General features: G+C 42.2%; 1 protein-coding gene across 1 annotated transcript in view; it reads right to left on the minus strand.

Moving 5' to 3' along the window:
- The window catches only part of SLC12A4 (solute carrier family 12 member 4), a 435256-nt gene that overhangs the window by 157610 nt on the left and 251331 nt on the right, over window positions 1–26315 (minus strand). Inside the window, exon 15 of the mRNA XM_077456642.1 lies at window positions 8240–8359. Within this exon, the coding sequence (XP_077312768.1) occupies window positions 8240–8359 (120 nt within the window). The remainder of the gene's footprint in view (window positions 1–8239; window positions 8360–26315) is intronic.

The raw sequence follows: 26315 nt of genomic DNA on the forward strand, positions 1-26315 counted from the left end.
CAGAATCAAAAAATGCAGAAAAAATTAAAAATTTCCAGGACCAATGGTCCCCTCAGGGAACCAGGTCCTTCTCCTACACTAGGCAGAAAAAAACTGAGCTGCTGGAAGCAGAGTGAGGCAAGTGGGACCGCCCCCTGGGCGGTGCTATGCAGTTTTGCTGTTTTTACATGTTCTGCCTAGTCCTCTCCTGAAGGTGGAGATATAACCCTAAGGTCAAGATTTAAAGGAGCTGTGTCCATCAATGAACGAAAGAGAAAAATATTTTTTCTTATTTATTTTACTTTATTTTATTGATTTTAAAACCGTTTTTTTAAATGTAAATGCCCCTCGTAATAGAAAAAAGCATGACAGGTCCTCTTAAATATGAGATCTGGGGTCAAAAAGTCCTCAGATCTCATATTTGGACTTAAATGAAAAAAAATAAAATAAATAATTTTGTCATTTGAAAAAAATTACAACAAAAAAATGGCCCTTTAAGACGTCGCTTCTGCCCTGCTTTGGTATGGAGATGGGTGGGGGCCATCTTCCCCTCACTCGTATCCATACCACGGAAGGAGAAGGACCCAATCACCTCTGCCGCTGTCGACAGCTCTGGTAAGCCGATAACGGTGATATCGTGGCGAATCCGCCGCAGAGACCACCATTATCGTAAACAACTGCCCACTGAAAAGATGGATACCTCGGTTGTGGCAGGAGCTGCTGCCGTTACCGAGATAGCCATCTTTAAAGTGCCGACGTATATATACCGTGGACGTTCATTAAGTGGTTAAGCTGTGTTGTTTTAAGATAATATTCCTTCACAGTCCAAGTCCTGGAAAGCAGAGTTCAGCCTTGAAAAACTTGCTCTCTTAATATTAAATGTTTTTATTCTTCCAGTATGTGCTTTGAAGAATGAGGTTTACAGACTACTACTGCTCATCGGAACCCTTCCCCCCTTCTGGTGCCACAATTAGCACCTTTCAGGGGGAGGGGGGTGCAGATACCTGTATAATCCAGGTATCCGCACCCACTTCTGGGAATAGCTAGCCGCAGATCCCCCCCCCCCCCCCCGTTGTGTCCTGGGAACTGTGTGTTTCCCAGAACACATCGGGGACCAGTCTCATTGCGTTGCATGACTCGCACATGCGCAATAGGGAATCGGGCAGTGAAGCCGCAACGCTTCACTTCCCGATTCCCTGACAGAGGATGGCGGCGGGGGCAGCCGAGAAACGAGCGATTGCTTGTTATCTGTGGCTGACATCGCTGGACCCTGGAACAAGTAAGTGTCCATTTATTAAAAGTCAGCAGCTGTAGTATTTGTAGCTGCTGACTTTTAATATTTTTTTTGCAGGTGGCACTCCTATTTAATGTCTATCCTTCTCCCCTAGAACAATAGAATGCTCTTCCATTTAGGTGCAAACCATCTTTAACCTATAAGTTTTACACCAATGAAAAGTCAGCCCAGTGCTCTAGAAACCCAAATCGTTCCCTCTTACATCAGGTCTTTTGCCATGCATTCGGTTCTCTAAGCTCACGCTTTCTTTCCTGTGCTGTGAACAGCAAAGGATATATTCCAGAAACAGAACCTTGGTGGTCCTTGCCTTCAACTTGCAGCCTAATTCTTTAAATTGATTCTTAGGCCCCTTTCACACTAATGGAGTCTGCAAGTGGATCTGTCTGCTCAGCAGGGGATCTCTTCGCTGATCCCCACTGAGCAGGCGGATGACAGGCCCATGTCCATTTCGCTCATGCAGAGCGTGCACAGACACAGCCTACTGTCTTCTATGGGCTGTCAGATGGAAACAGACCAGATAGAGAATAGATCCCCATCTGTCTGTTAGCAGGCAGGATCGGATTGGATGTTGGTGGGTGTCTACGCTGCTCCACAGAGAGCAATGGATGGTCCAATCGGGTCCACCTGAAAAACATACAGCTAGACCTGATTGGTCCGCCAGTGTGAAAGGGGTCTTAAGGATCATCCATCTTCCATGTATTCTGTCATTGGTCCCAACATGAACTAGGACAACTAAGTCATGGTTAGCCTTTCACAGTAATTTGTCTACCTGGTCTACCACATGCTGAACTTTGGCACCAGGGAGACAGAAAACTATTCAGATAAGGTGATCCTGGCAACAAACTAGTCCTCTGGATTATAAATCACCAATTACTACCAACTGTTTAGGCCTTCCTACATTACTATCACTATCTCTACTAGATGTTCTGTTCTCTCGGCTGTTAGAGGTGGCAGTAAAATCTACAGCCACCACCTCCAAGCCAATCAGGGAGCAGGTGGGCCGGAACGAATCAGAGGCGGGGAGAGGACTTGCATGTAGACAACTGAGGATGCTGGGAAATGTAGATTTAAAGTGGCACTGTACAATATAATTGAATGGCTGCAGAACTACAGCATCCACAATTCCCCGGACACAGAAGGAAAGAAAGGACTGCTTTTACTGGGCAAAAGGGGATACTGAGAAGTCTTTGTAGAGAGGCAAGCAAGACCAACTGTCAGGGTCTGTGCCCTAAGCCAGACATTTCGATCATTGAACTCAAACTTATAATGTGATAAAAGAAACCACAAAAGCTCCACAATAAATGTGCTATGTAAGTTTACTAAAGGTCCTAGCTGTAAAAACCTTCTCCACAATCTGTAGTCTCTTGTAGTACGTAGTATAGAAGAATATAAAGCTTCTGTATCCAAAGTGAGCAATGTTTTTCAGGGACCACTAGGTCATGGAGAAGTATCAGCAGGTGCAATGTACACCTCACATACAAGGGCTGGTTAGTCATGAAAAATTGAAGAATCCAGTCAAAATATTCACTTGACCATTCCATGAGAAAGTTATTAGCAGCGCAGTACCCTTGAGTTGATGACTAGGGTTTAACCACACTATTGTCCTATGGACTTTGACTATACCAAAAACACATGTGCAGTGAGTAGCATGCTTATCCAGTTAACAAAACCTTGTAAACACTTGTAAAGCTGCCCAAGGTGCTCTTCTGGTAAAAAAATAAAAATCTGAGGTCTCACGGCAGCAAAAGGGCTGTCTTGTGATTAATCCAGAAAGCAGTGAAGCATGAACGGGGGCGTGGAGTTCTAGGCTGAGGTTGTTCACATTCCTCTCCATCTGTTGAGCTAGTGGTGTGCAGACTCTCTCATCCCTTTATTATTTTTCATGGTATACATAGGTGGTAAAAAAGGATCCAGCAGCAGCTATTTTTTGTTTTTAATACTTTGTCAGTTAAGGTTTTAAAATGTATAGGTGCATGCCCTGTGTGATATTTGTTTTTTTGTATTGTAATAGAATAATAAAGATTATTCGGTAACAATTGTTTGCTATGTTCTCAGCTATCTACCTGAATTTGCACAATTTTTTCCTAGTATACAGCAGAGGAGTTGAGCCTCAATCGGGTTTTTATTTTTTCTGATTTCTATAATATAATCTAATAAGAGAATGTATGGGATCAGATGGCGCAAAATATCAGTCACTGTATAGTCCCTTGAGTATAGATAAAAAAACAATATTTAAAATGTCAGTAGCAATTAAAAATAATAATGTAAAAAAATGTGCTAAAATAATAATATACACCAGCCCATATAGCACACTGCTCCGTGCTCTTGGAAGTTTAAATGCAATATTTATGCGGTACCCCACCTATGTAAGAAACCCGCTTCTCAGCTGCTGCTTTTTTTAAAACATACATGTCCTGCCTCCTCTTCCTGTGTGTGAGGTAAAACTTTCTCCCTCACTGACAGCTGTCAGTGAGGGAGAAAGTTTTACCTCACACACAGGAAGAGGAGGCAGGACAAACAAGGCTTTCTGTTCATGATATTTATTACTGAAAGATTTTGCACAGTGACTATTAAGTCTCAAGCTGAATCACTGCACAGACCTGGAGAAAATAAACAGAGCACACCAAAATTCAAGTAATTCTTCTTCAATCGAATGAGTAGCTGGAACCTGTGTGTCTTGTGCTGCGCCTGAAGACAGAATTTGGTGAAAGCTGATTTCCAATAAGGGAGACTACTAGTGGCAAAAGGAGGAAGCTGTATTGGCATTTTGAAGGCTTGTTGGTTTCATGTGTTTGGTGAGTGCATCCCCATAGGGGGTTGTTTTTTCGTTCCACAAGTGGTGATCTGTATGGTGGAAGCTGTATCTCAATCACAAAACGAGTGGATAGAACAAGCACCCTGCTCTCTGGACACTGAACTGAACTTTACTTAAACGCATGTTTTGTGAAAAAAAATGTGCATGCGCTGCTATACATGAAAAGTGGACTTTTTTTATTTTAAGTTACATGTTTTGTGTATTTTTTATAATTAAAAATAATAGTAGCAATTAAAATGGAGTAGGGGTGCACCGTCGGCTGCAACAGTCTTGAGAGGAGAAGCAGGGCTCTCTAAAGGATGCAAAAACACAAAGATCAGGGAGAAAGTGCACCAGACTAAGTGCAGTATATAAAACAAAGTATTTATTAACAATAAGAGCAGACAGCCAAATAGCTACTCACAAAAGTCACTTATGGATCACAAATCTTGCGATCCACACTGAGGCGCACTTCCAGTTCCGGCTATTCGACCATCCAGACATTGATACAGCCAGAACTGCCAGAAACATACCGCCGTTTCTCTACACTTGTATTTGGAGCGCTGAGGCAAGTACATCGCCGCCTTTCCTTTGTGGCCAACACCCCACCAGCTCTGCACCATCGTGGACCAGACTGTGGCGTGGATCCATCCCTGTTTTACCTACATGCCTGACTTTCATTCACTTTTGTGAGTAGCCATTTGGCTGTATGCTCTTATTGTTAATAAATATTTTGTTTTATATACTGCACTTAGTCTGGTGCACTTTCTCCCTGCTCTTTGTGTCTATAATATAATCTACACTGGTAACTCTTTAATATTGTATAGTGGTGATATAGGTAGATCAGGGGACATGCTGGCTGCATTTTAGTGTAACTGTGCTTTTTATTTAGTATTACATGACATTTATTTAGTCATTGTATATTTGTTAAACTTTAATCTTACTTAGTTGAGCATTGTGTGCTAAGCGCCTCTAGCACCCGGCAGTTAGTTGTGTTGCTCAGTGCTGCAGAGAGGTAAGGGCAGTGGCCAGCAGCCCAGGGAGTGCAAGATAAACCTAAGACTGTCATCCACTATAATGTGGAACCAAGGTTAATCAAACCATTGACACTCAAAGACGCTCCATCTGGTGCCAGATCAGTGTCACCTGATGGATAAACAATCACTAACTTGAAAAACTTAACAGGTAAAAGCACAGAGTAAAACAAGTATTTTCAAAGCTTTCTGCATTTTTCCTTTTCATAAATTATATATATATTTTTTGCAATGTGCCTCTAAACTTCTTAGCAAATATGACTAGTCGATTCCCTAGCACACTTCCCTTCCTCCTGCTATGCCATAGTCCTTTTTTCTTTTAAGAGTGTCTTTACACTCTGTGCTGGCTCAATTCCTCTGCCAAACCAGTCACTTGCCTACATAGATTTTTATGTAGCAGGGTAGCTAGGGTAGAAGTGAAGACAATTCTACAGATTGTCTTAGCTGGAGGTGCTGACATCAGATTCAAGAAAGCAGCAACACTCTACACAAAGGAGACTTATACAAGTAATATAACATATCTAAAAAAAAAAAAAAAGCACATACCTTATGAGAATATAGATGTTGAAATAGTCTGGCAAAAGAGTCTTTTTAACTTCATTAGGCGGTATGTACCATATGCGTTTTTTTATAATACTTTAGACACCATGTAATGGTGTATATAATTTCTACACACTGCTTGGCTTTTGTAAATGTTAGGACGGTCACAGATGACAATACCAATGTACCTTTTTCTATTGTGATGTTTAAGTTGGCAGGGCAGAAAAGTATTTTGAAAACCCTGTTACCTGATCCATATTTGGATGCACTGCGTTTTCTGCATATGTATAGATAAACATTTGACACGCATCCCCTCTTCACTCGTGCTTTTCTTCATTGTTCATTTACACTCAATTTAAGCAATAAACTTTTAAACTAATAACCCCCTATTAATACCTTATGTGAAGTATGTCCTTAACACTTGCAATTATTATTACATGCATTCTTTTGTTTTGGTCACAGGCCTTCTGTCTCCCCATCTGCATGCAAACCAAAATGTGCAGTAACAAGTCTGGCAGCTAGAAGGCTGCTGTGAATTTATTATATTGATAGAGATAGTCAAGTGATTGTTTTTGTTCTGAAAAGCCCCAGAAAAAAGTGCTTGTGCCTAGCTTTAGCCCTAAACGTGGGTGGAAGTAGGTGTAGGTTTTCAATTATAATATTAAAGACAATATAAGCCCTTGTACACACGGTCGGAGAATCTGTCGGAATGAGTCCTATCGGACCGTGTCGTCAGATAATCCGACTGTGTGTGGTATGCATCGGACTGATTCCGTCCGAATCTCCGTCCGACCCAAATTTTCCAACATGTCGGAAAGATTTCCCGACCAACTTGGCCGGATGGACCTAATCCGATCATGTGTAGAGCATTTTTATCGGACCAAGTGCCACGCATGCTCAGATCAAATTCCTACATCAAAGCTATTGGCTACTAGCCTGAATGTAGTCCCATCGTAACGAAATTACGTCATCACGTTCTGAAAGATCGGATTTTTCGCCAACTTGGCCCGACCGTGTGTATGCAACAGTTTCGGACACAATCCGTCGGACTAAATCCGACGGGCAAAATCCGACTGATTTGGTTGGCAGAATCTCTGACTGTGTGTACAAGGGCTTACACTAACAATTGAAAGAGTGCTGTGTGCTCTATACCATTAAAAAAATAGAAACATAGTATATAGTGTCACCTAAAAATTCACCACAATTCATCCCGTGTAAAAAAAACTAAAAAAAAATAGGAGTAAAAAAGACTGGCTCAAAATAATGCCTAGCAATATGTATATGATGTGACCATAAACATTCATATGTAAACCTTCTGCTGCAATATAATATTCAATTAAATATTTGGATTTCTCCACATTTATTCTTTATGGTGGCATAAAGAAAATTAAAGACTAGCTACAACAGAGGGAACCGATTGCGAAGGAGAGAGCAGCAGTGCACACAGAAAAAGCGTGTTGAGACCTTCTTTTGTTATAATGGGTCATAAAAGATCTGGTGAGTGAGTTTTTTATATGGTGTGTGTGTGTGTGTGTGTGTAGCACTAATAATCAGGGTCACTGGATTCTTCTTTTTTGAACATGAATCACTTGAAGTTGGCACAGAAGATTTGAATGTTTACAAATATGGACACAGTAAATTGACACTTTGTTGTAATCAGTTTTTTTCAAATAGAATATTAAAATAATTGTGGTATACTACTATTTTCCATTCTTGGATTATAGATAGGTGCTCTGCAGTGGTTTTTGATTGAGAGTAATTGTTCTGCATAGGTAAAGAGTAAGCATTAGTGTTGGTCTGTTGGATATTACACTATGTTTGTCCCCTCTAGTTCTGTATCATGTATGAAGCCTTGACATAAATATTATTTAAAAGAGAAGTATGTTTTTATTTCTCCTGATTTATACTTACCTAGTAATCCAATGCTGCATCTGTCTCCCTACACTGAGAACCAAAAGATCGAACACCATTGATCTGATGGTTCCCTGACAAAGAGCTGCTGCTCTCCGCTCTGCTTCCTCCTCGTTCTCTTAAGCTCTGAGCTGTGGAGGTGCAGGAAGTGGCCAGCTCAGACTTTCAGTGGTTTGATTAGACTCTCAGCCGCTTGCTGAGAGGCTGAGCGAGTGTCAGTCCAGGAACCTGGTGGATCCCGACTTCCATTGTCGCGATGACGCGGTGCCTGGACTGACTTCTGTGACATCAGAGGAGAGTGGATTTCAGCCTGCTCTCTGCTGAAAACAGGTCACAGGAGTGCAAAACAGATTGCACTCCTGTAAGCTACAGAAGTACAGCCAAACGAGCTTTGGCTATACTTCTCCTTTTAGCAATCCAAGAAAGAGTGGAGTATTATTACTGTGCAATGGAAAACAAACAGGAAGCAGAAGTGTCTTGGGAGGAGAGTTTGAGTATACCTTTCTTTAATAGAAGGCTATACTAGAAGGTGTGTGTCATTTTAAAAAGAGGGGACAAGTAGAAAAGCCAAACTGCATCCACAGTTTTTGAATCATTAATGGCATTTTACTAGCAGAAGCAAGCAGGACCTTATATTTTAGGTTTGGAAAAAATACATGATAATTAATGAAAACCAAAAACACTTACCCTTGGTATTCTATGTACTTGTAAATCAGTCCAGCAATAAGCATAGCTACAAGTGCATAATACCAGGAAGAGATGAACATCAGAGCCAAACAGATACTCATGCCCAGGAAGGAAAGTGCCCTATTAGTGGAAAAAAAATGTAAAATAATATTTAGCATAAGTATATGGTAAATAATTACACATAGACTAATTTATTTTTAAATACTATTCCAAAAAAGGCATCAAAGGGAATCCATCAAAGGCATATTTTTCTTTGTCATAGACCTCCGATAAAGTAGTGTACCTTTGTACCATAATTATAATCTCAGCATCATATGTAATTTATAATTTTTAAGGATTCTATGTTGGTTTAATTAGTAACATGGTTGCATTTTGGGCATACAGTTTGACATGAGAAGTGTCTGGTTTAGTGCTGCGCATTTATAGATGGAGTGGGATTTGTCGAGAGCTATCGCTCAGGATATTCAGTATATAGCCCCCGCCTCCTATTGGATGCTTACATACTGACTTGGGTGACACAAGGTAACATTAGTAGACATAGGTCTCAGTATAGCCGGTCAGTGTAATGAGAAAAACGAGTAATCATACTAGTAGGCAGTCAGAAAGAAAAATCTCCCCAAAGAGTGTTCACTAATGTATGATTTTATGCCAGTGGACACACTAACCAGTTGCCGACCAGCCATTGCGGTTATACTGTGGCAAGGTGGCTCGGCTGCGCAAATTGCCGTACTGGTACATCGGTTTATGCCCTGGCTTTTGCGTGTGCTCGCTTGTCTGCCGCATGTCGTGGAGCTCGCATGCAGATCTGGTGGACGTTATGTCTGCCTAGCCACCCGCAATCGTGGGAAAGAGGTAGAACAGGATCTGCCTTTGTAAACAAGGATGATCCCCATTCGGACAGGGGAGGAGAGAGATCAGCTGTTCATAGTGATCAGGAACAGCAATCTCTCTCTACTCCCAGTGAGCCCACCCCCCTGACAGTTAGAAAGCACCTCCCTAGGGAACACTTAACCCTTCGATCACCACTAGTGTTAACCCCTTCCTTGCCAGTGCCATTTATAGTGATCAGTGCATTTTTATAGCACTGATCACTGTATTGGTGTCACTGGTCACCAAAAGGTGTCACTTAGGGTCAGATTTGTCCACTGCAATGTTGCAATCCCGCTAAAAATTGCAAATCCCGCCATTACTAGAAAAACAAAACAAATTTAAAAGTCCTTAAATCTTTCCCCTATTTTGTAGATGCTATAACTTTTGCAAAAATCAATCAATATATGCTTAATGTGATTTTATTTACCAAAAATATGTAGCAGAATACATATTGGCCTCAACTGCTAAAAACATTATTTTTTTTTTTTGGATATGTATTATAGCAGAAAGTAAAAAATATTAGTTTTTTTTTTCAAAATTGTTTTTTTTTCTTTATAGTGCAAAAAATAAAAATCAGAGGTGATCAAATACCACCAAAAGAAAACTCTATTTGTGGGAAAAAAATTATATCAATTTTGTTTGGGTACAGCGTCGCATGCAATTGTCAATTAAATTAATGCTGTGCCGAATAGCAAAGAAAGGCCTGGTCAGGAAGTGGGTAAATCCTTCCAGGGCTGAATTCAACTCCGCAATCCCTACTGATTAGTTATTTCCAATGAAGTTACTGAGTGAAACCTAGAAAAGACAAATGTGGTGCGGTCGGCCTCTTCTTGCACAGGCACACCGTGCTCTCTGAAGATACAATTGCAGCATCCGGATGAGGGCGAGTGATGCTGAACTCATGGCCACCCCTCTGTCCTCTCAGCCTAACCTATCACAGCCTGACATCCTCCAACAGTTTGAGTGTATGTTGCACCGTGCACTCAAGTAGACCTCAGACCAAATCACTGCCTCTCTAAAGAAATCAGAGAGCTGGGCCAGCAGACTTCTGACCTTGAGTTAAGAGTCGATGAGCTTGAAACCCCCCTTAGCAACCATGGGGCTGAACTTGAATAGCTCCGTGAGGAATTCAAACCATGCAGGCACAATTGGAGGATTATGAAAATAGGGCCAGGTGCTCCAAAATTAGGATCAGAGGGATCCCTGAAGCAGTGGTTGATCTTCAGTCCACAATTACAGGCCTATTCCAGGAGCTTTCCCCATCCATTCTGATTTATTGGCTCGAAATGGACTGCACAGAGCCCTCACATCACAAAAACCAGATGGCTCACCACGTAATAAAATTGGCAAATTCCATTATCGCACTAAACAGCAGCTCCTCCAAGCAGCACTCCAACGGGAGACCCTCACGTTTCAATGTCATGATTATCAGCTCTTTGCTGGCCTCTCCCAATCCACTATGGCCAAACGAAGGGCCTTCAAACCGCACTTGCAAGCCCTTCAACGCTCTCAAATCACTTATACTTTGGGTTCTCCTCTTCTCTCCGTTAAACCCACCAAGGGCGCAAGTACTCCTGCAAGACGACTGAGGATCTCCAGGGTCTTCAAGAACTACACCTCTCCATCCAGCATCACAAGGTCACCATCAACGCTTGGCCTCCTGCTCACCGCAGAAAGCAAACACCTCGCCATCTACTTCCTCGAAACATGGCAGATTTGCTTCGCCATACCAAGCTCACTCGGACTCTATAGACCGAGGGTAATGTTTCCCCTATTCTTAGGTCCCCACTTTGCCCCCACTGGGAAACTTGACCCCCTTGGCCTCCTTGTTATTAGACCTTTAGGTGGCCTATTTCTAGACTCCAAGGACCTATTTGTTGTTCTTGGACAATTCTCACCCATTCCCTTCATGAATCCCATCTTGGGAATCCTGACGGAACATTGAATATGTTGTTTTAACCATGCCCTTTTTATGCTTTAACGCACTTTTCTTGCTTAATAACTTTTAGGCTTCTGGCTTGCGATTCTCTGGAGCATCCTCCCACGCCCCTCCACGATGTTTGAGTCTGGATTTAACTATACTGATGCACTATGGTCTGATCTTTCCCCATTCCACTTACCCCCTCCCCCTCACCTCCAACATTTTATTACCTATCTCTGCTCCAGAGACTCGTAAATCATGAACAGCTTAAAAATAAGATCTGGGCATATTATTTGAAATGTTTTTCTCCAGTTACTGTCTAATCAGTCCCCCGGATTACCTTTAGAAATTAGGGCTGGACTCTTATCACCCCCCCCCCCCCCCACTCTATTTTGCTGAGACCTATCCAAACCTGACGCAGGGTGTTAATCCTATTCTCTCACAACCAGCCACCCATTTCTGTTTAATTTTATAATCCCCCCAATCCCATCTCCATACATGGTTCATTCACTGCAGGTGCAACTAGACAAACCCATTACTGAACTAGAAATTTGCAACACAATCAAGTCTCTTAAATTGAACAAACGCCCAGGTTTGGGTGGCTTTACAGCTATATACTATTAGCAGTTTACAGACCTACTCACACCCCTGTTATCTGAAGCCTTCTATCTTAAAAGGTTGTTCCTTTAATGCAGATTGTCTCAATGCTACCATATCTATGATCCTCAAACCCCAAACGACTCATCCTGGACAAACTTTCACCCCATCTCTTTAATAAATATGGACATCAAGCTACTTAACAAAATTCCCTCCCCATGCCTAAATTTGATTATAGGTACTCTTATTCATAGAGACCAGATGAGGTTCATCCCCAGGAGGCAGGCAGGTGATGAAGTCCTCGGGGCTGACCTGTTGGCCAATGCGGCACGCTCTCGCCACATCCCAACATGCTTTACATCCCTAGACATCAAAAAGGCCTTTGACACCCTTTCCTGGCCCTAGCTCCAATATGTCCTACCTAAATGGGGTTTTCAGACCCCACTTCCTAATGTGGATCTCCTCCCTCTACTCTACTCCCTCAGCCCACCTTAGATACACTGGCTTTAAATCTGACCCCTTTCCCGTGTGCCGTGGAATGGGACAAGGTTGCCCTTTATCCCCTCTCATTCTCTTTAACACATCTAACTTCTCGCTCAAATGATTTGCTCTAACCCCAATATCAAGGGGCTCGAGATTAGTGGTCACCACCATAAACTGTCTATTCGCAGATGACATCCTTTTGTTTTTCATTTCCCCACTGACCTCCTCCCCTAACCTCCTCTTCATGTTAGACCAATTTGCAGCCATCACTGGCTTGGTAGTGAACTCACAGAAATAAAACGGGCTCAATATCTCCTTGCCCACCTCTGTATTATCACAAATTCAACAGGTTCTTCCGTTTTCATGGTCCCCCCAATATATTTATTTTCTAGGCATCAAACTAACTGGAGATCCTTCCGTGCACTTTTCAACTAATAATCTCTCTATGCTTGCTCATCTTATCAGACTCTCATCGTCCTGGTCCACCCTACCTTTAGCGTGGCTAGGACGCATCACCAGTTAAAATGTCAATCCTTCCAAAAATCATTTATCTCTTTGTAGTTCTTGCCGATTCCCATCCCTGAGTACTTCCTTTGTATTTTGCAGTGCAGAGTCCTTGCCTATATATGGTGCAAAACCAGACACTGTGTATTTAAAGCAATTATTTACCTCCATAAACTTAAAGGCGGGCTGGGTCTGCCTCACTTTGCCAAGTATTACCAAGCAGCCCAATTGGCTCAACTCACCAAATAATGTGCTGCACACGACATCCCCCTATGGGTAGTTTTAGAGTCAGTTGACTGTGACCCACTTTCAGTGGCATATTTACTGTGGCTTCGTCCCAAAGACCGCAACACAGTAAAGAACCGGGTGACACATCACTCAGTTATGGGACACTCAAATTCAAAAATAAACTTCAATCCCCTCATAACCCCCTTATGTCCTACCTACGTAATCCTGATTTTTACATTGCACGGTCCTCACCTTCCTCCTTTCACACTGATTACCCTTCTCTATGCCCTTCCACTAGACCCCTCCCCCTGCTCATGCCTCCCTCATGTCACTAAGTGGAATACGGATTTGGACCTCCATTTAGAGTCCAAAGACTGGTCAGATACATGGCAAGCTACCAAATCCGCTTTCCAGAATGTAGCAGCCACGGAAACAAATGATAAAATGCGCTGATACTTCATCTCCGCTCGGATTTCTAAATATCTCCCATCTTGCCCACCTACATGCTTTGGAGACTGTGCAGACAGAGGTACCCACCTCCACATCTGGTACCAAAGGTTCTGGACTGAAATCATTCAAATGATCTATTCCCTAGCAGGCATGACTCTCGAGCCAGCACCTTCTATCACCCTACTTAACATAAAGCCCCCTGAGATATCTCACCTCCAATTCAAACTGCTCCAACAGATTACCACTGCTGCAAAGCATATGATTGCAAAGGCCTGGAACTCCCCTAGCTTACATATCCTTGAAGTCAAACAGTCACCAGGGCAATGATTCACACCAAAATTGAAGCTGTGGTCCTTGACAAGATCTCCAAATATGAGCATCTTTGGCAACCCTGGGTAGACCATTTTCTTCCACCAGATTTCGACAGCACCCTCCTCCCCTAACTCTCCAACTTCTAAGGCTTGATAGTTTGTTGGCACCGGACCCTCCCTTTCCCTTTCTCCCAGCGACTCCCCCATCTTATCCCACTTTCTCTTCCTGTACCAACTCTTTCACTCTTTACTTCTTTTTGTCATTTCCTTTCCCCCTCCTTGACACTTTGATACCTTCCCTCATTTGCGGGATCACCCCCATAAATCAGTTCACTTAAATTGTTCCGACACATTCAGTCTCCTATAGCAGAGTGCTGCTCGATTGTCCGTACACCCCGTTCGTAAATTTTACTTATATGTTTAATCCTGAATCTGGGGTACTCTCTGTGGATGTTCATGAACTCTTGGCTCACTTAGATTTTCAGCACTTTTATAAAATGTTATAATTCCTACTACACAGTGTTACACTTTTGATCTACTATTATATTACAAACCCTGAACCAATCAGGAGTACCATTTTCTAGCATTATCGTGGACACGTTACCTGTAAATCCCTCCCCTTTACTGCTGTATGGGGCTATAAATTCTTGAAGAAGAAAGTTATTCAGGGTATGTGTAAGTTGAGTTAGGATGGTTATTATACAATGATGAATATTATAAAGAACTCTATCACAATTTGAGCAAAATAGAGGAGATAAATTGAGTGAGAGAGAAATGTGCCTGCATAGCGTCAATTCCCCCTCCAATTACTGAACAAAGAGGTTTGTGTGTAAACACAAAGTGTAGTTAAGGTTTTCAAGAAGGATTATAACCGTAAGAGAATGTTATGTAAAAAATGTAAAGCTTAAAAAATATGGATGCCCTGATTATATACAGTGCCTTGAAAAAATTCATACTCCTTGACATTTTCCACAATCTGTCATGCTACAACCCAAAACATAAAATGTATTTTATTGGGATTTTATGTGATAGATCAACACAAAGTGGCACATAATTGTGAAGTGGAAGGAAAATGATAAATGGTTTTCAAATTTTTTTACAAATAAATATCTGAAAAGTATGGCGTGAATTTGTATTAAGCCCCCTTAACTCTGATACCCCTAATTAATATCTAGTGGAACCAATTGCCTTCAGAAGTCACATAATTAGTAAATAGAGCCCGTCTGTGTTTACTTTAATCTCAGCATAAATACAGATGTTCTGTAAAGCCTTCAGAGGTTTGTTGGAGAACCTTAGTGAATAACAGCCTCACGAAGGCCAAGGAACACACTAGACAGGTCAGGGATAAAGTTGCAGAAGTTTAAAGCAGGGTTAGGTTATAAAACAAATATCTAAAGTTTTGAACATCTCATGGAGCACTGTTCAATCCGCCATCCGAAAGTGGAAAGAGTATGGCACAATGCAAACCTACCAAGACAGAGCATTATTCAGAGAAGCAGACAAAAGGCCCATGGTAACTCTGCAGGAGCTGCAGAGATCCACAGCTCAGGTGGGAGAATCTGTCCACAGGACAACTATTAATCATGCACTCCACAAATCTGTCCTTTAGTGGCAAGAAGAAAGCCATCAAAAGTCCCGTTTGCAGTTTGTGAGAAGCTATGTGGGGGACACAGCAAATGTGGAAGAATGTGCTCTGGTCAGATGTGACCAAAATTGAACTTTTTGCTCTAAAAGCCAAATGCTATGTGTAGTGGAAAACGAACAATGCACATCAACATAAACACACCATCCCAAACTTAAAACATGGTGGTGGCAGCATCATGTTGTTGGGATGCTTTTCTTCAACAGAGACAGAAAAGCTGGTCAGAGTTTATGGGAAGATGAATGGTGCCAAATACAGGGCAAGCTTAGAAAAAAAAAAAACTGTTCAAGTCTGCTAAAGACTCGAGACTGGGACGGGGGTCCACCTTCCAGCAGGACAACAACCCTAAACATACAGCCAAAGATACAATGAAATGGTTTAGATCAAAGCATATTTATGTGTTAGAATGGACCATTTAAAATCCAGACCTAAATCCAATAGAGAATATGTGGCAAGACTTAAAAATTGCTGTTCACAGATGCTCTCCATCCATTTGGACAGAGTTCGAGCTATTTTGCAAAGAAGAATGGGCAAAAATTTCACTCTAGATGTGCAAAGCTGGTAGAGTGTCAGGAACCATGAAACAGAAGGAGACAAAAAATGCATTAAAAATCCCAACTTTTAATAAAACAGTAAAACTGATCAACAGTCAAAACAAGCCGGGGTTCGGTAGCCAAATTGGGTAGTCAGAACAAGCCAGGAAATCCAGAAACCATCATAGTCAGAGGCAGCAGAGAGGATCAGTAACCAGAAGGGACATTAGCCAGGCAAGTCTTCAATAGGAACACAGCGGAGAGTCTCTAGATATGTTGACCAAGGCGATGGCAATTGATGAAATTAACCAGGCAGTTTAAATAGCGCGAAGAGGCTGGCTGCTGGCTTGACTGACAAGCAGGAGATGATCCACACGTGAGCCAAGGGAACGATGAGTACTGGCAATTAACCGACAGCTGAACAACCTGAGCACAGAGAAGGATGGGCTGAAAGCCCAGCCCTGACAGTACTGCCTCCTCAATGACCCCTCCCCCTTGGAAGATCACCAGGTTTTAGGGGAAAAAAGTCTATGGAAAGCATGGAGGACAGGAGCGCGTACATCCAAGGATGAGACCCAAGAGCGTTCCTCTGATGAACCAGGTACTGTATTAAGCCCATTGAACCTATGGGAGTCAATGATCGATTGTATCTCATATTCCTCATGGTTCTCGAACTGCAACCAGGCGAGGACGTGGTACCAAGGTGGTGCACCAAGCGGTTGCACACCAAAGGTTTTAATAAGGTGACATGAAAAACATTCAAAATATGCACGTTAGAAGGAAGGTCTAATGCGTAAGCAAGTTGATCCTACGTAGAATACGGAATGGCCCAATAAATAATGGTGCCAGTTTTAGCAAGGGAAAACTGAGTCAGAGGTTATGAGAGAACAGCCAGACCCTTTGCCCAATCTGGTAGGAAGATGCAGGTAGGCATTTGGCGGTCAGCATGGAGTCTGTACCTCTCATTGGCATGTTGCAAGGACTACTGTATCTGCACCCAAGCAGAACGAAGATTGCGGAGATGTTCCTCTAACACAGAAATTCTTTGAGGAACAATTGAGTCAGGCAACATGGATGGTTGGAAACCATAATTCGCCATAAACTGAGACAATCAGGAATGGTATTGACGGCATTATTGTGATCAAAACTCCACCATAACAACTGGTCAGACCTCCTACCTTGGATGGTCAAAAATATAGGAGCATAGAAACTACTCCAAAGCTTGCTTGGTTCGTTCGGCGACCCCATTGGACTGCGGGTGAAACTCAGAGGAAAAAGAAAGCTGAATTCCTAATTGTGCAAAAAAGCTCACCAAAATCTGGAGACCAACTGGCTATCCCGTTCAGAGATGAGCTTGGGTAGCCCATGTAAATGAAAGATCTCATGAGCAAATATGGATGTCAGTTCTTTGGATGTGGGCAACTTCTTTCGTGGAATACAATGCAACATTTTTGAGAAACTGTCAACCATCAAAAGAATAACTCTGTTGCACTGGGAGTTGGGCAACTCCAAAATAAAATCCATGACAGGTGGGTCCAAGGCCTCTCTCCATTGGGTATGGGTTGTAGGAGGTTCACTGCAAGGTGTCGTGGTGTCTTAAGCCTCGTACACACGGTTTGATTGTTGTACAAGCAAGCGTCTGATTTTTGTCAAAAGGGCATGTGCAGGATTTTTTCTAGCAAACAAACTATCTGCAAATTGTCATTTGACAAACACGTACGCAGCGACGTACTGTGAGCGTATAAAGAAGTAGTGCCACCCTTTGGGTCCCTTCAGTTAATTTCAAGTTATAAGAGCGTTGATTCGCACTTTTTTGTTAAGTTATTTTTATTTGGATGGCAGATAGCATCTCTAATTTAGTTTGTTGTTTTTTTTTTTCTGCACAATAAAAAAATTGTGTAGAATAATACTTGGCTATCTGTTTATCTTCAAATTACAGTTTGGGAGTAGGCAATTACATTAAAAACAACACAATGGAAAATTAACAAGGGACACCAACATAGTTGCATCTTTGATCTTAAAAACTTAGGGATAATGGTGTTGTGGTAACTTCCCCCAAAAAAAAAAACAAACAACCATAATATTAATATTACTTATATAACTACAAAAGAAATGCCTTTTAAAATACGTTTGGCATAACTACATCAGTATCACCAGCAAAGCACCTTTATTATTATCCCATTAACCGCTTCAGCCCTGGAAGATTTTACCCCATTCCTGACTAGAGCACTTTTTGCGATTCGGCACTGCGTCGCTTTAACTGACAATTGCGCGGCCATGCGACGTGGTGCCCAAACAAAATTGACGTCCCTTTTTTTCACAGACAGAGCTTTCTTTTGGTGGTATTTGATTATCCCTGCGGTTTTTATTTTTTATAAACAAAAAAGAGTGACAGTTTTGAAAAAAACGCATTATTTTTTTACATTTTGCTATAATAAATATCTCCCAAAAATATATCAAAAAATGTTTTTTCCTCAGTTTAGGCCAATACATATTCTTCTACATATTTTTGGTAAAAAAACAAAAAAAAAACGCAATAAACATTTATTGATTGGTTTGCGCAAAAGTTATAGCATTTACAAAATAGGGGATAGTTTCATGGCATTTTTATTAATATTTTTTTTTTTTTTGCTAGTAATGGCGATGATCTGCAATTTTTATTGTGACTTTGACATTATGGCAGACACATAGGACATTTTTGACACATTTTTGGGACCACTGTCATTTATACAGCAATCAGTGCTATATAAATACACTGATTCCTGTGTAAATGACACTGGCAGTGAAGGGGTTAACCACTAGGGGGCAGGGTAAGGGTCAAGTGTGTCCTGGGGCGTGTTTTCAACTGTGGGGGGCGTGCCTACGTGTGACACCTCACTGATCTCTGCTCCCTATCACAGGGAGCAGAGATCAGTGACACTGGCACTAGACAGAACAGGAGATGCTTGTTTACATTAGCATCGCCCCGTTTCTCCCCCGTGATACGATCGCGAGTATCCCTGCGGTGATTGAATCCGCGGGACCCGCGACCCAACTCATGGAGGTCCAGGGCTGGCGCATGCGTGATGGCACATTGGCAAATTTAAAGGGACGTACATATATGCCCATTTGCCCAGCTGTGCCATTCTTTCAACATACATCCGCGCCCGCTGGTTGGGAACCGGTTAAAGAAGATGAGAATGTGCGCTACATTGATATATTTCATCAATTGCTGCATCATGAATGTTAATTATAGATTACGAACAGTAGTTTCCGATCATGCGTGTTTGTACTTTCGACTTGTGTGACGATTTCTGTACTGACCATCTGAAAATCAGACATTGAGTTCACATCCGACAAAAAATTATAGCCTGCACATCCAGCTTTTGTCTGATGAAAAAGTGACATCCGCTGTTGAAATCACTGCACCAACGAGCCGAAAATACGAGACTTTACTCTGTTCACACACAGAACAAGTGGCTACAAAGGTGGTTACAGCGGCACAGAGACTAGGCAACCAGAATTGAGAAATAGCCAGGTTTCTCGGGAGGAGGCTGGATCTGAGTTGCATGAATTCTGTCACCCAAAAGTGAGGTGAGACTGGTGCGTGTACAGTAGCCAGTATGCAATCGTATGGTATTATAGGAACAGGCAACGGCTGAATCTTAGAAGCAGAGGAAAACCATTGCGACAATGCGTCAGTCTTATATTCTTAGTACCGGGTAAAAATTTGACTATTTAATTGAAGCTTGACAGATATATGAGCTAACTGCGCTCTTCTGGGAGATAATCGTTTAGCCTCAGACAAGAATGTGAGATTCTTATGGTCAATCAAAATGAGGACCAGCACATTGGTACCTTCGAGCACATGCTTCCATTCCTTAATCTACAATACACCTTCATTTCAGATTGATGTGGTCCTTTGCATTCATACCATCTCATCTCTCACGGATTGCACTGTGGTCACCTGGCCTGTTTTCTGGTGGTCCCCTTGATCTGGTCCGGGTTGTCCCTGCCTCAGCTCCAGACCTGACATTTTGTTGGGGATCACTTCACTCATCCCTCCATCTATGCATGAGCCAATATACATTTCTCGAGCAGATTTGTGAGTACTACATTTTAGAAACAATTATTCAGGGAATTTTTCATCCCCCCTTTGGGTTGAAGGGTTTAATATACCTATAGTAATAGACTTGATTTTACTGTATCTACATTGAATTTCTGCATCCATACTTCTGATAAGTGAACGTGATTTATGAAATGCATAGAGTTTTTATTCATTGGATTCCAAGATAGTTCAGCTTTTACTCTTTTTATTTAACTTGTTTTCATGTATTTGTGTGTATATTTACAGTTGTGCGCATAAGTTTACACACCCTGGCAGAATTTATGATTTCTTGGCCATTTTTCAGAGAATATGAACGATAACACAAAAACTGCTGGTGTTTGGCTGATGAATGCAAATGTTTCTCCACTATTTTTTGATAACATACTGCATTCATTTTGCGAAGAATTTTGACCAAATTTTCCGTGCCTTTGCAGCTCACACATCCCCAAAACATCAGCGATCCGCCTCCCATATTTCACAGTAGGAATGGTGTACCTTTCATCATAGGCCTTGTTGACTCCTCTCCAAATGTAGCATTTATGGTTGTGGCCAAAAAGCTCAATTTTGATCTCATCAGTCCAAATGACTTTGTGCCAGAAGGTTTGAGGCTCCACTCTGTGCTGTTTGGCGTATTATAAGCGGGATACTTTGTGGTATTTGCGTAGTAATGGCTTTCTTTTGACGACTCGACCATGCAGCCCATCTTTCTTCAAGGGCCTCCTTATTATGCATCTTGAAACAACCCCATCCCATTTTCAGTCCTGTATTTCACCTGTGGTTATTTGTGTGTTTTTCTGTGCTTTTTGTGGCTGAAATTTTAGTTGGTCAATCTCACCGTGGTTTGGATTCAACAGAACCCCTCAGAGTTTGAACACTGCTGATTGGCATTCTCAACTCCTTGGATATATTTTTATAACCCTTTCCTATTTTATACAATTCAACTACCTTTTCCTGCAGATCCTTTGACAATTCTTTTGCTTTCCCCATGACTCAGAATCCAGAAAAGTCAGTGCAGCACTGGATGAAAGATGCAAGGGTCAGTCAGGAGTCCAGAAACTCGTTGACCTTTTATACACACACACTAATTACAAGCAAACAGATCACAGGTGAGAATGGTTACCTTTAATAGCCATTCAAACCCCTTTGTTTTTGTGTTATCATTCATACTCTCTGAAAAATGGGCAAGAAATCAAATTCTGCCAGGGTATGTAAAATTATGAGCACAACTGTGTGTGTGTGTGTATATAGATATATATATATACATACACACACACACACACACACGTACATATATATATAACACCATCATATGTTTCATATGTCCATTTTGTAAATGTGTATTCAATATTCAATATCTACTTATCTGTAGATGGTTGTGTTTATATTTTTGAAACCAGATCATACTGCTCTAGACCGAAATTACTGCATCTGATAAATAAAAGGTTTTACTATATACATACTTGATACACTGTTTTATTTGGCAGTGGTATGCTTTATCTAAAGTCTTTTGATGCTTTTAGAGCTGAAATGATAGCCAACAATTCTCTGTCCCCAATCTCATATTTGCATTCTACAAGAGACAATTTCTTTAAAAAGTAGCCACAAAGATGCATAGCGCTCTCAGGTGGTAGGACATTGAGACAGAAGGGCGCCCACTCCAGTCTCGCATGCATCAACCTTAAGAATGAAGGGTAGCATAGGATCAGGATGTGCCAACACAGGTGCTGAAATAAAGGCAGGCTTGAGAGAATAAAAGGCTTTAATGGAATCCGGAGACCAATTCTGTGGGTTATCGTCCTTTCTGGTCATATCAGTGACAGGCTTGACCAGAGAAGAGAAGTGCCAAATAAATTTCCAATAATTGGGGGGGGGGGGGGGGTACAGTTATAATCACTTTCTGTTGAATGAGTTCTTGCAGGAGAGATGACATTGCTAGAGATTTTTCTAGGTCTCTGGGAGAGTGGGTTCTGTAAAACCGACTTGGTGGGGACTGAGAGAACTCCGGTCTGTAGCCCATATTGTTTTAAGGACAAATGGACTGGTTGTTGCAGTCTTTCACAGTGGGAAAAAAGCTTGCAGCCTTCCCACAGTCGGAGGACTGTCCTAGATTTTTTGTGATTTGGCCAGGAGGTCAGAATAGTACCCCTGACTTGCCCCTCCCTTTTTGGGACCGCCAGTGTCTTTTGTAACCTGTCTTCTTTGTGTTCAGGGCTTGCCAAAATGTACACATTTTTCTTGCCCTGAGGGATCACCTTCTTTTTTACTGGGAAGATCTTCTTTTCATCTGCCGTCCTGTCCAGCACGACTTCAAGATCAGGGTCAAACACTAAATTACCCTTGAAGGGAAGACCACATAACTTCACCTTTGAGGCCGTATCCCCTGACCCCGTCTTAACCCATAGTGCTCTACCAGCTGAGTTTACCAGGGCCAAGGATTTGCAGAAATTTTTATAGATTCAGCGGAGGCATCTGCCGTGTACCCTACTGCTTTCTGTAGTACTGGCAGCGTGTCTAATAGGTCTTTGTGGAAAGTTCCTGCTTCAATATTGGTTTTCAATGCTCTAGGTTCCACCACAGCTGACGCCATAGCTGGGTTTTAAATTAAGGTTAAATCCCAGTCTTTTGTTAATAGGGAATCTGGCCTTTTATCCATGGCGTCTTTTAACCACTTCCCACCCGGCCAATGCACATATACGGCCGGGTGGGAGCCATCTACTTCTGATAGGACGTTCAGGAACGTCCTTCAGAGGAGCGGGATTGTGCCCGCGCAGCTGCGCGATCCCGATGTGCTCATGTCACCCGGACACGGCGCATCTCAGATCGGCAGGAGGGCTCTGTGATTGGCCCTCCTGATCACATGACGGCCGTGTCCAATCACGGCTGTCATGTGATGTAAACACACAGCCGGTTGCTAGGCAATCGGCTCCTCCTCTCCTCACACAGAAGTCATCGCTGAGGAGAGGAGAGCAGATTGCTGCAGCCGGCTGATGATCAGTGAGTATGAGCTGTTTTTTACAGCTTTTTACTCACTGATCACCAGTCTAGTGTAAACACACAACACATCACACAGTATAAACACAGTCCCCACATATGTCCCCAAAAGACACATGTCCCCAAAACATACATGTCCCCAAATAATAAAAACACATGTCCCTAATATTAAAAATATGTCCCCCACATACGTCCCGCTAAAATCACATGTCCCAATGATTATCTGCACACATATGTACGTGATCACCTGCACACATATGTACATGATCATTTGCGTACATATGTCTGTGATCACACAAACCAATTATTATACACTTAACGGAATTTTTTTTTACCAAAAACGTGTAGCAGAATAAATTTTGGCTTAAATTTATGACAAAATTAGATTTTATTGGATTTCTTTTAACCACTTAACAACCGCCCATTGCCGATTAACGGCTTCAGGGCGGTTGTTTAACTCTGAGAGGCCGTTAATTAACGGCCTCTAAGAATTCTGCTCTTGCGCGCCCCCTGGGGCGCGCACACGAGAGCATCCGTGACCGCTGGGTCCAGTGGACCCGGCGCATCACGAATCACGGTAAACGGCCGCTCATCGCTCAAATGACGGAGTGATCACTTGTAAACAAGCCGGCGTCATGTTATGACGCCGGTTCCTCCCTCCCCCTCTCTGTACCGATCGGTACAGCGGAGGGGGAAGAGATCGGTGTCAGCAGCGATGTGGGCTGCATCTGCAGTGCCCACATCGCTGCTCACCGAAAATTAACCCCTCGATTCCCTGCCATTACTCTGCAATACCCTGCCATTACTCTGCATTACTCTGCAATACCCTGCCATTACTCTGCAATACCCTGCCAATACCCTGCCATTACTCTGCAATGCCCTGCCATTACTCTGCAATGCCCTGCCATTACTCTGCAATGCCCTGCCATTACTCTGCAATGCCCTGCCATTACTCTGCAATGCCCTGCCATTACTCTGCAATGCCCTGCAACACTCCGCAACGCCCTGCAACGCGCCGCAACGCTCCGCAACGCTCCGCAACACTCCGCAACACTCCGCAACACTCCGCAACACTCCGCAACACTCCGCAACACTCTGCAACACTCCGCAACACCCGCCAATACCCTGCAACACTCTGCAATGCTCTGCAACACCCGCCAATACCCTGCAACACTCCGCAACACTCCGCAACGCCCTGCAACGCCCTGCAACGCCCTGCAACGCCCTGCAACGCCCTGCAACACCCTGCAACACCCTGCAACACCCTGCAACACCCTGCAACACCCTGCAACACTCTGCAACACTCTGCAACACTCTGCAACACTCTGCAACACTCCGCAACACTCCGCAACACCCGCCAATACCCTGCAACACTCTGCAATGCTCTGCAACACCCGCCAATACCCTGCAACACTCTGCAATGCTCTGCAACACCCGCCAATACCCTGCAATGCTCTGCAACGCCATACTCTGAGATACCCAGCCATACTCTGAGATACCCAGCCATAGTCGGTGATACCCTGCAATACCCAGCCATAGACATCCCCCCCCCCTCCCGCCGCCCTCCGCCCTCTGGTGCTTCTACCGAATCGCTAATACGATCAAAGCCAGAATCTTTTTTTTTTTTTCAGGCTTCCCAGCTTAGAGGTGAGATGCGGGGTCTTATTGACCCCACATCTCACTGTAAAGAGGACCTGTCATGCCATATTCCTATTACAAGGGATGTTTACATTCCTTGTAATAGGAATAAAAGTGATCAAAAAAAATATTTTTGGGGAAAAAAATGTCAAACTAAAATAAATAAAGTAAAATGAACATTAAAAAAAATGTTTTTTTTTAAAGCGCCCCTGTCCCCATGTGCTCGCATGCAGAAGCGAACGCATACGTAAGTCCCGCCCACATATGAAAACGGTGTTCAAACCACACATGTGAGGTATCGCTGCGAACGTTAGAGCGAGAGCAATAATTCTAGCCCTAGACCTCCTCTGTAACTCAAAACATATAACCAGTAAAAAAAATTTAAATCGTCGCCTATGGGGATTTTTAAGTAGCGACGTTTGGCGCCATTCCACGAGCGTGTGCAATTTTGAAGAGTGACATATTAGGTATCTATTTACTCAGCGTAACTTCATCTTTCACATTATGCAAAAATTGGGCTAACTTTACTGTGTTTTTTTTTTTTTTTAAGCACAAAACTGTTTTTTTTCCAAAAAAAAGCATTCGAAAAATTACTGCGCAAATACCGTGTGAGATAAAAAGTTGCAAAGACCACCATTGTATTCTCCAGGGTGTTTGCTAAAAAAAACATATATAATGTTTTGGAGTTCTATGTAATTTTCTAGCAAATAAATGATGATTTTTACATGTAGGAGAGAAATGTCAGAATTGTCCTGGGTGCTCCAGAACACCTGATGGCGCTCCATGCATGTTGGGCCTCTGTATGTGGCCACACTGTGTAAAAGTCTCACACATGTGGTATCGCCATACTCGGGAGTAATAGCAGAATGTGTTTTGTGGTGTAATTTGTGGTATGCATATGCTGTGTGTGAGAAATAACCTGATAATATGACAATTTTGTGAAAAAAAAAAAAAAAAGTAAAAATAATCTTTTGCAAAGAATTGTGGGAAAAAATGACAACTTCAAAAAACTCATCATGCCTCTTACTAAATACCTTGGAATGTCTTCTTTCCAAAAAGGGGTCATTTGGGGGGTATTTGTACTTTTCTGGCATGTTAGGGTCTCAAGAATTGAAATAGGCCGTCAGTACTTCAGGTGTGATCAATTTTCAGATATTGGCACCATAGCTTGTGGACTCTATAACTTTCACAAAGACCAAAAATTTATCCACCAATTTGTACTTATTTTTACCAAAGATATGTAGTGGTATAAATTTTGGCCAAAATTTATGAAGAAAAAATTACTAATCTGCTAAATTTTCTAACAGAAACAAAGAAAAATTCATTTTTTTACAGAATTTTCGGTATTTTTTCTTTTATAGCACAAAAAATAAAAAACCCAGCGATGATTAAATACCACCAAAAGAAAACTCTATTTGTGTGAAAAAAAGGACAAAAATTTCATATAGGTCCAGTGTTGCATGACTGAGTAATTGTCATTCAAAATGCGAGAGCACCGAAAGCTGAAAATTGGTCTGGTTATTAAGGGTGTTTAAGTGCCCAGTGGTCAAGTGGTTAAAATAGAAAAAAGAAAATATTGTTTTTTTTCCAAATTTCCACTTTTTTTGCGCTTATATCGCAAAAAATAAAAAATAAAGTCGTGAATAAATAATACCAAAATAAGGCTCTATTTGTGCAAACAAAATGATAAAAATTTAATTTGGGTACAGTGTAGCATGACCGCGCAATTGTCACTGAAAGCGCTAGAGCGATGAAAGCTGAAAATTGGGCTGGGAAGGAAGGGGGCAAAAGTGCCCTGTATTGAAGTGGTTAAGCTGCCCA

The sequence above is a fragment of the Lithobates pipiens genome, unplaced genomic scaffold, assembly GCF_037356315.1.
Source record: "Lithobates pipiens isolate NorthernLeopardFrog02 unplaced genomic scaffold, aLitPip1_a1.2 Scaffold_10, whole genome shotgun sequence".
Classification (NCBI taxonomy): domain Eukaryota; kingdom Metazoa; phylum Chordata; class Amphibia; order Anura; family Ranidae; genus Lithobates; species Lithobates pipiens.